Source organism: Mandrillus leucophaeus, unplaced genomic scaffold (assembly GCF_000951045.1).
Source record: "Mandrillus leucophaeus isolate KB7577 unplaced genomic scaffold, Mleu.le_1.0 Scaffold169, whole genome shotgun sequence".
Classification (NCBI taxonomy): Eukaryota; Metazoa; Chordata; class Mammalia; order Primates; family Cercopithecidae; genus Mandrillus; species Mandrillus leucophaeus.
Genome location: NW_012101687.1, coordinates 113,015 through 123,479, shown reverse-complemented (window position 1 = coordinate 123,479; position 10,465 = coordinate 113,015). Strand labels below are relative to the sequence as shown.

The following is a 10,465-nucleotide window of genomic DNA, read 5'->3' as shown; positions in this document are numbered from 1 at the left end:
GTTCAAGTGATTCTCATGCCTCAGCTGGGATTATGGATATATGCCAACATACTGGCGATTTTTTTATTTTTAGTAGACACAGGTTTCACCATGTTGGCCAGGCTGGTCTCCAACTCCTGATCTCAAGTGATGCACCCCACCTTGGCCTCCCAAAGTGCTGGGATTACAGGGGTGAGCCACTGCACCCGGCCGCAAACCACACACTTTTATATGAGCACTCCAAACCCTCTAGAAGCATCCCTGACAACTGACAATGGGAGCTTGTGAACATGTAGTCATAATTTAACCAGATTTGTAAACGGTCTTTTAGCACATCTGAAGATGTGGAAGAACTAATAATTGTTCTTAACTAAATTTCCTACAAACTTAATAAGACAGTTTTTGATATTTAATATCCAAGGTATGTTTTGAAATTTGATAATGCTGGCTAGCAGAAATGAAAATGAGTTTACTGGTAAGCATCTTCTCTTCCATACCAAGATTCTGGAAGCCAAAATACAACTGAAGGGCCTTTTTAAAAGAATCAGGTGGGCTGCAAACAGAGGCTGAATGTGGTTCAGATAAAAGATATACCTGGAAAAGAATAAAGTTTGGATGATGGCGTGCAGTGAGGAAGATTCTAAAAGTTCTATCTTTAAGTCTCCGTTCAGGTTTTTCCATCTTTTTATGCCTCAAAGCAATTATTGGCCTACCTGTCCATGTAAAAGAGTCATACGAAGAGTAAAGTTTTATAATTGAACAAAGTATAAGTACAAACAATTTAAGGAACTTACCTGTCAATTCCTTTGCTACTTTCTGAAGTAGAAATCTCCATTCATAAATGTTTTGTAAATTGGCATTTTTATATATGGGATTTTCTTAAGCCAAGGTTTTCAATAGGGACAATTTTACTTTAGAACTTTAGACACAAATTTTTTGTTTTTTCTTTTTATTTCTGTTAAAATATCCGTGTTCCTTTTTCATCGTAATGATTTGCAATGTTAAAATCTCAAGTTTCAGGGGAGCTGGAAATGGAAGTCCATGTAATTTTGAGTATGGCATAGCAATGAACACTGACAATGCCAGAGCTGTAAGAAGAGTTTTGGGTTGCCAAAAGCACACTAGGAAACTGTATGACCAGCTTGTGTGCAATGCTTTACAGAAAAGGGCAGACCAGTTTCCAGCCCATTTATTCCTATAAACCTAGGGAAAAAGTTTATTGACACTCTAAAAGGAAAAGATTCGTCTTAGCTTGATATGGTTTCTGCACAAGCTTGGCAGAAACCATAACCTGCCATGCAGAAATAAAATGAAGCAAAAAATATACCCATTAGCAATATTTCTTTATATTCACAAGGAAGAACAAGTATGGTGGATCTCCTAGATCAATCTTACCCAGTAGATATGTTATCATAACCTAGTGGATGTTGGAAATACAGATAATCAGCTTCTCAGCAAATGGTTGTGTCTGATTTGCCCCATTTTCGCCCAGTGACTTGTGGGTATCCCACAATGGGTGTCCTCCTTCCCTCTTTGTACAGCAATGTCTTCAGTTCCCAGTCCCTGCTTTGTGACTTCATTGTCAACACTTGCACAAGCCAAGTGTAGACTCACAAGAAAGAGAAACTTCTCTTTAGGAACATAAACTATTAGATATAACCCTATTCATGAGATTATTTCATCACATCAAACTCTCTTCTAGATGCCTGAGATATGGACACTTCTTATTAACAAACAGCCTGATAAAATATTAACTTCATTAACTCAGTCCAATGATTGGCCTCTAGTCTGAGTCATAAAATATTTTCAATGAAGATATTTTGTCACTGTCACATACACATAGTAAACATAAACCAGTGGGGTATTGCTCATCGGGCTTTATTTAAGAGATTATGAAACGCTTATTTCTAGCCCTTTTTCGATTATATGGAGGTTGACGAAGATGCCACAAAGTTTCTTCCCCCAATCAACCACTTTTTTTTTATTTTTGTTTGTCTTTTTGTTCTTCCCATGCTAAACTGATGTATAATTAGCCACTTTATGATTCTTCTTTCCATCTTTAATTTCCAGGGAAAATATTTAAGGTAGTACAAGTTTAGACTATGAACAGAATATCCCCAATTCCATATTAATGAGGTAAAAATTAATGAGAGTCATTCACTCTTTCTTCACCTCACATGATGCCCAACTTCTGTGGAGCCCAGATGCTCAAAATACAGTTCCTATTCCAGTGGAGATACAAGGAAATCCACAACATGTGAACATTTTTGCTTTGTCCTTTGACTCTCTTCCCAAGATTTCTGTGTAACTAGAATCAACTTGATTAACTGTTTCCCCATACTTTCTCTTTTTTTCTTTTAGTTGTTCAAGTTGGTTTCCCATGTCTTGGAAAACAGGATGGGGTGGCAGCATTTGAAGTGAATGTGATTGTTATGAATTCTGAAGGCAACACCATTCTCCAGACACCTCAAAATGCTATCTTCTTTAAAACATGTCAGCAAGGTAAGCACTGATGGTGATTCAAGAGAAGACATGTTGTAAGGGCTTTAGGTGTGACTTGGGCCAAATATTTATATCTGTACACACACACACATGGTTTTTTGGATGACGGCTGTGTAACTACAGCAACGGAAGGAGGAGATGATAAGCACAGGATTTAGCAATAGTACTAAGATAGACTTTCTCTAACTTTGACCCCACTTTTAATATTAGGAATAGGAACCTTTTCAAAACACCTTTTCTTCCTCCCTCTCCACTCCTCCAACACAGTTGTTGGGAGTCCCAGTATATCTTACCTGTCGTCATGAATTTCCCCCCCCTTCTTGCTCTGTTTGCTCACGGCAAGGTGACTTGTCATTACCATCACTTCCCACTTGTCAAAGGCAACAGTAATATAACCCTTAACGAAAGCCTGATGCTGCTCACATCCATGGAGGACAGGGTGCCACCTCATGCCAGTGATCCCTACCAGGTCAAGGCTTCACTCAGTACCTCCCCACCACACCCCAGAAGCCCATTTAAACATAAAGGCCCAGGCTCCTCTCGCATCTGCATACAAGCTTTTCTAGCTCAGAATTTAAGCTCTGGAGCCTTTCAGTGCTCTAAAGATGCGCCTATAAGTCATCTTACCCTCTGAAAGGGGAAAGGCAATACCATTCATTCAATTGCAGTGTGAATTTAACAAGGTACAGTAGATCCATAGGAGGAGATGAAGGCAGAATAAAATTTGCCTTACCTTCTTCCATGAGCCCCCTACTATTGGAAGTAAGAGAGGCAAAATCTTACTCTGCAGCAGCTTTAGTGAAATCCAAGTGATATCGAGGGAATGAGTTGGAAGTGCTGGTATTTGATCAATTATGATTAATTGGTGGGCTAGAACAGAAATGAACACTACTGTCTCATGCTGGCTGTGATTCACCCAACATGATTTCAAGGGTGTCCATATAAGCTTTGTTTCTCTCTGGTGAAGCTGAGTGCCCAGGCGGGTGCCGAAATGGAGGCTTTTGTAATGAAAGACGTATCTGCGAGTGTCCTGATGGGTTCCACGGACCTCACTGTGAGAAAGGTAAGACACAGAGCCGACTTCCCTTGCTCCCTTCCTAATGAACATGAATGTCATGCAGGAGCCCCATGTGGATTTTTAACACCTGAAATTATTTTTCGGGTCCCAGGGGCAGAAAACTTTGGCACAATGCCTCCACTTTTTGTGGCCATTCCTGGCCATCTCCCCCAACTCGTACCACTTCACAAATACAGCCACTGTACTTTGGCATAATCTTATGATAATTTTGAGGGTTTTTTTCTCCACTTAAGTTGGGTTTAAAAAGCTAGTATCACCACTGATCTGAAATTATTCCAATTAAAAGTAGCTTGATTCACAACGAATAATATATCTGACTTATGATGTTACAAGGCAAAAAAGTGGGGGAAAAGAATTTGTGTAGTAAGTACATCAATTTCAGGGAAATTAATTTTTAAAAATATATGCGAAAAGATAAGCATGGAAACGAATATTAATCATAAGATGTTTAAATACTAAGAGCTTATCTGACTAGAGTAAGCAAAATATTTTTCATCTTCAAGAAATAAGAATATCCTGTGAGAGATAGTTAAAAAATAATTTTAAAATAAGTAAGAAAGAAGAATATTTTCTTATTTTTCTTCTTTGCATTTATCTTGGAATTAGAAGATTAAGGAAATGGGGCAGACTGAAAATATTTAACAGTTTTAAGAAGACTACATCTTAGTCAAAATGATTCTAGGGAAAATTTATTCAGGTATTCAAATGGAACCAATCCAAAAGTCATCTCTAAGAAATTGGCTGAGAAATTGAAAAATAGCCTAATTTATACCACAAAAATAATATTAATATAGCAAACTTGTATCTCTGAAGAGTAATCATTTTAGAGTCAACCACAAAGCTTGAAAATGTAGACCTGTTGTATTATTGACATTTCAAAATGGTCCTGCTCCAAAATACCATTTGGCCTTAATCAGGGTTCTCTCTCCCTATAAGCCCTTTGCACCCCACGGTGTATGAATGGTGGACTTTGTGTGACTCCTGGTTTCTGCATCTGCCCACCTGGATTCTATGGAGTGAACTGTGACAAAGGTAACAGTTTCTTTGTAAGAACAAAGTTATTTTTACTTTAAAAATGTTTGATTACAATGAGTTACTTTATATGTCCTCACTCTTCATAGCAGCTCTGTAAATAGAGTGTATGGCTTAGGGTAAAGATGGCTGCTATAGTAACTGAAATCCCAATTTTAGTGTAGCATAATAGCAAAAGTTTATTTTCATTCACAGAATGCTCCAGTGCATTTTGCCTGGTCAGTGGGCAGGGCAGCTCTTCTTCATGAAGTGATTCAGGAGCCCAGGCACCATCTATCTGTGGTCCTGCCTAGAGCTTTGGAACTCTCTAGATCCAGCCAATAGGCAGAGAAGGATTGAAGTAAGCACTGCTAAAAATAAATTAATTAATTAAAAAATTTAAAGCCCTGGCCCAGAAGTTACCCACAAAACTTCCACACCTATTCCATAGGTAGGAATTAGCCTCATGGCCCTACCTGGATTCAGGCAGAAGAAATGTTGCCCCTGGCCGGACAGCTGTCTCTCACTGACATCTCATATTATGTGAGCGGAGTGCAAATTTTTGTGAACATTAGCTGGTCTGTGCCACATGGAATTTTGGTATGTCCTAAATCGGTTTTGTGGGTGAACTTCCGAGGCTAAAATTAAACAACCTGCTATACATTGCCTAACCTAGAAGTTTACTGACTCCTGATTCAATACTCCGCTCACAAATCACATCCCAGAGAGATCGGGCTCTTCCTTCTCAACACTGCAGCCACACAGCCAGATTTTACTCTTAGTAAGTGTATTCAAACTTGGCCCTAAAATTGCTGAATGATTCATACTCTTTACAAGATACTTGTTTATTTTGCCCAGTTCACATCTTTTAAGTGGAAAAAGATAAAGACTATGCTGTGAAATTTGTATATTTAATGGTTATCTTTGTGTTAAAAATGCTAATTGTATGAATAGAGCATTGTTTTTTGTCAATAAACATATAAGTTAAGATGGAATAATAAATTTTATTCTTGAAAAGTGTCTTTTTAGTGATCACTCAGTTAGTACCAAATAAGATTGCCATGAGCAGTTTTTTGTTGTTGTTGTTGTTGTTGTTTTAAAGGAAAGAGCCTTCAGTATGAGTCAGAATAACTTATGGTTGTTTACTCTTTTATGATGATACAGTTATGTGATTTTACTCTGAACATCTTTTGAGATATGTAAAGTATTATCCATCTCATCCTAGATAAACAAAGTGAGGTTTATGGAACTTGAGTCGGTTGACCCAAATTCATATCCTGCACTGTACCATGTTGCCACCCAGGCTACCTAATTCAGCCCTCGATTCTTCCACAAGTGACTCTGAACCTGGGCAGGCAACTTGATCTCTGTGTGGACCATGCTTTTTCTATCTCTAGACTTGGAATTAAGCCACTGACCCTCCTGTCCCTCACCCCTGAGCTATATATAATAACTATATTGAGATAATATGTGAAAGCATTTCTGCCTTTTTTAAAGTGGTCTTTTAAAACTATAGTACTGGATTAAAAAACCTTTTTTAATGTGTTTTCATAAAGATTAAGCACTATTTACTCTAATAAGAATTAACAACCAGTGAGTAAAATTCATTACTGTGAATCTTTTTGTCTAAATTTAGCATTCAGTATCTCTGCTATTTTAAAACTGGGCATTCTAGAGCAGAATTAAACTCTTATGGCCTCAAAACTATTAATAAATAACACAAATCCTCCAGAGATTTAGTTGAAAAACTCATATATTCACAAGAGACCTTCTTACGTAGGTGTGGCCATTGTTGGTGTGGTTTGCATAATGGAGTGTCAATTGCAGTGTTTTTCTAGTGCTGTGGTGTCACAAACACCACATGGTCACTGTTAAAGTAATATATCTATCTATATTCCAGTACATACTATATTTTATAATATTTTATCTTTCAAATGAAAGATTTTCCTACTCATCAGACTCCAGTAACTTCTTTTTTCTTTTATAAAGTCTGTTGAAATTCCACTTGGTCTCACTGGAGATCTGGGAATACTAAAAAAATTGTTTTCTGCCTCAACAAAAGGTGCTTTTATTCTCCAGGAAGGAATGTGTGGAGGCTCTGGAAAAATGATTTAATTACTACTGTGGAGCTAGACCTCAGTACTATCTATTTGAACAAATATTAAAGAATAACTTTCATTGGCCCTTGGGACATCACAACCTTTAGGACCTAAGGAGTTTAGCATTGGCCAGTGGGGCCTGAGCCCCAGAGAAACATACTTCATGTCTCTAGCTGCTTGTTTTTCTAATCAAGAATCATTGAACAACAGAAATGTAGAGAAACTTGCTCATGACAATACAATAGCATACAAGTACTAAGAGTGTGGCCAAGTTATATAACAACTTTGCCGAATTCTACCATTGCATTCTACACATCAGTAATTGGGCAGTGCCCATGGGACACGGGCCAAGTGGGCACTGATCCCAAAGTTTTTCAGGGCACTGATCTCATCGTTCCCTTTTATCTCCAAGAGAAACAGAAGTGAGGAGACAGGGCACATTTACAAAAACAACTGTCCAGCCTTAGCAATACTGCAGCAAAGAGGAGGCCCCTAGAGCTGGTTCTCCTAAATCCTAAATCCCATACCAAAATACTACAGCTCCCTTCCACGTTAAGAGGCTTGATTTTTTTGTGACCTGTGTGGGCAATGTAGCGAGACTCCATCTGTACAAAAAAATTTCAAAACTTAAGTAGGCATGGTAGTGTACACCTTTACTCCCAGTCATCTGGGAGGCTGAGGCAGGAAGATCCCTTAAGCCCAGGGGTTTAAGGCTGCAGTGAGCTATGATTGTGCCACTGGACTCCAGCCTGAGAGACAGAGCAAGACCCTGTCTCTTTCAAAAAACAAACAAACCAAAAAAAAAAAAAAAAAGAGTTTTGATTTTCCAAAGTGAGTACAGCACTGCCTTCAACTAGGAGATCTTTGTGATTTTTAAACACAATTTATCATCTAAGAAGCATGATATTCATAGAACATTTTACTTTGTGGACTTTTTTTCCACAAAGAAAACATACACTTAGAACTTTTGGATTTCTTTTCTGATTTTCCTACTGGAAGCTTACTTTAGCTTTTGTTCATCTATAGCGAATTTTGGCCAATTTTATATGGGACAAGAACAAATAGGTCATATAACTGGAATTGCTAAAAATCCAAGCTCTCATTTTAATTTCCTTTATAGAATGAGCCAACTTGTCTATTTTTAGATATTTCCTCTCCTCCTCTCCCCATTTATCCATCCTCCCTCTATTTTAGGTGCTAGTGAGCAGTGAAATTCCAGAAATTGACACTGTGAGAGAAGGTTTAGGATGAATCACAAAGTGTGATTACTACCTGGATAATCTGGTTATTGGGCTCCCACTATGATACAGCCAACTTCATTGTCATCTGGTCCATGCTGTGGCCACACTCCTACCTATGGCATCTCACCTGGGCCCACATTCTTTTTCTCAATACAGTTACTCTTTTCTCCAAAAGTCATAAAAGTCTATTTTTTTAAACAATCCCATTAAGATAAACCTTTGTTCATCTTATCCTGAAAGAAAGTAGCTTTTTTTCTTTGTCAGGTCCTGATATTTATAACTTCTCTTTTATCTATTCCAAAGTAAGTCTTCTCCTTTTTACTCTTCCTTTATCCTCCAATCTGATGTTTACAAAAAAACATCCTTAGGTTTATACCATTCTTCTTCTTTTAAGGGCATAGATGTGTATAAAAAAATTTAAAAAGCTAATTTTTTACTGTGCCTTTCTTCACTGAGATGGAAACTCTTACGGGTGGGTAGTATATGATGTGTGTGGTCTCCTATTATGTTCTGGAGTCTGCACATAGGCAAGCAATTGGTTACAATTTTTATATTTGTAAAGCAGCTTATTTCTTTAAGTCAGGAAATGGACAGGCAGCAGATGCCTAAAAATAGTACCTCACTTTAAGTGAAATTTGTGTTAGACTTAACCTACCGTCTAATGCAACACCCCTGTTGCTCATTCTAACAGCAAATTGCTCAACCACCTGCTTTAACGGAGGGACCTGTTTCTACCCTGGAAAATGTATTTGCCCTCCAGGACTAGAGGGAGAGCAATGTGAAATAAGTGAGTATTAACTTTCTACCTTCTTTTGGCTTAGGGAGAGCTTATAACCCCTTCATTTTATCAAGAAGGAGTCGGAAGCCCAGAGAGAATGAATAGATTGTCTAAGGTCTTAGGCCAGTGGTTTCTTTTTGCTAGATTCAGCTGCCATGCATTTTGGCTGAAGGTGGGGCAGAGTGACACAGCTCACCTCACAGGACTCAGAAGAAATGATCTCTGACTCGGTTATGTCTGGGTTTGGATTATTCAGCATGTTGCATTGTTCTCTGCTAGTCATTTTGTCCTCTCCTCATTATGTGGAACCCAGAGGTTCAGACTGGAAATGTAGATCAGAGCTCTGGGACAGCTGGGATCTGTTTACCTACCTACCTGTTTCCCCTGCCGCTCACTGCCAGATGTCCTAGACTGAGCCTAACAACCCATCTAAGAGAAAAAGGTAGACTCAAGAAAAAGGAGGAAAAAAAGGCGCATAGCAATAATAAAAGAATGAAATAATAGCACACACGGCAACATGAATGAACCACACAGATACTAAGTGAAAGTAACCAGACACAAAAAATTACCTCCTGCATGATCCCATCTTTTTGAAGTTCAAGCTAATAGGTGAAACTAATGGATGACGGTGGAAACAAGAATCACAGCTGGAGCAAAAGGAACTTTATGGAATGCTAAGTATCTTGATTGGTGAAGTGTCACACATCTGTTTATGTAAATAAAAATATCTGAACTGTAAACTTAAGATTGGTGCACATTATGCCTTTACTATATATTTGTCATACTTCAATACGCAAAAGTTAAAAACATAAGGGTTGAAATGTGGTGGCTTATCATTGTTTTCAGAATCAATATTCCAGTATTCCAATTGCTTGTCCAGGCTCTGCCACTGACCAGCCATGTAGCTCTCAGCAAGTCGTGTAGCCTTCTCTTTAACCCAGAAATGAGATAACTCCCTCCTAGATTGCCTTACAATCCAGAAGAACAGATAGCACCAAAGCACATGATCAAGAAAGAGCAAAAGGAAGGTCAGCCTGTCCACTAAGGGTCCTGTGTCTCTGCCTTTCTTGATGTGTTGGTTGAGGGAAACTTGGTCTGTGTTTCATTTCCAGCTGTATCTGTAAAACACCACTGTTTGGTATAGCCAAACAGTGTATACAGTAGTGTATATAGTAGTGTATTGTAGATTGAAAGTTGAATAAGACTAAGTTCCTGTTTGAACTTTCAACCTCTAATTTATTTGTGGGTTTTTGTACTTTAATGAGTAGTGGATGAAGTAACCATTTTTTATAGGGTTCAAATGAAATACCTCTAAAGTTTCCATAGAGCATGCAATTAATTGTCTGGGTGTGGTTTCTATTCTTATTAATTACCCTTCCCAGATAAAAATATCTCTGAACTAACTCCCCTCAATTTTCCCCTGTACTTACTTCAGACTCTGCACACTTACTTGGTTCATGGTTATGAATCTTTGTTCATAAACTCATTTTCCTTCATGTAAATATGCCCTTTCATGTCCTTAGGTTTATGAATCTTCTGTTGGCAGAGACAATGTTCTGTATTCTTGGTTTTTGGTTTTGTTTTTTTCTAACTGCATCCAAAAATGTGGGTCTTTGAAAGCTCCTGATTCACCCTACTGCAAGTTTTATCCAAAACCTCTGTGGAAGTTTCCTGTTTCTATCATGGCAACCACATTACCAGGAAAATATGGAAATGGGTCTTGAGTTGAAAAGTGCCTCTAAAGGTATAGAAACAAAAAAGTATAGTTGAATTATGT

General features: G+C 38.1%; 1 protein-coding gene across 2 annotated transcripts in view; it reads left to right on the top strand.

Annotated features, from left to right (window-relative positions):
* WIF1 (WNT inhibitory factor 1) overlaps positions 1-10,465 on the top strand; it is a 71,684-nt gene that overhangs the window by 50,783 nt on the left and 10,436 nt on the right. For both annotated transcript variants that reach the window (XM_011976559.1, XM_011976558.1), the window contains exons 4-7: positions 2,341-2,481; positions 3,449-3,544; positions 4,496-4,591; positions 8,602-8,697. In XM_011976559.1, coding sequence (XP_011831949.1) covers positions 2,341-2,481; positions 3,449-3,544; positions 4,496-4,591; positions 8,602-8,697 — 429 coding nt within the window. The remainder of the gene's footprint in view (positions 1-2,340; positions 2,482-3,448; positions 3,545-4,495; positions 4,592-8,601; positions 8,698-10,465) is intronic.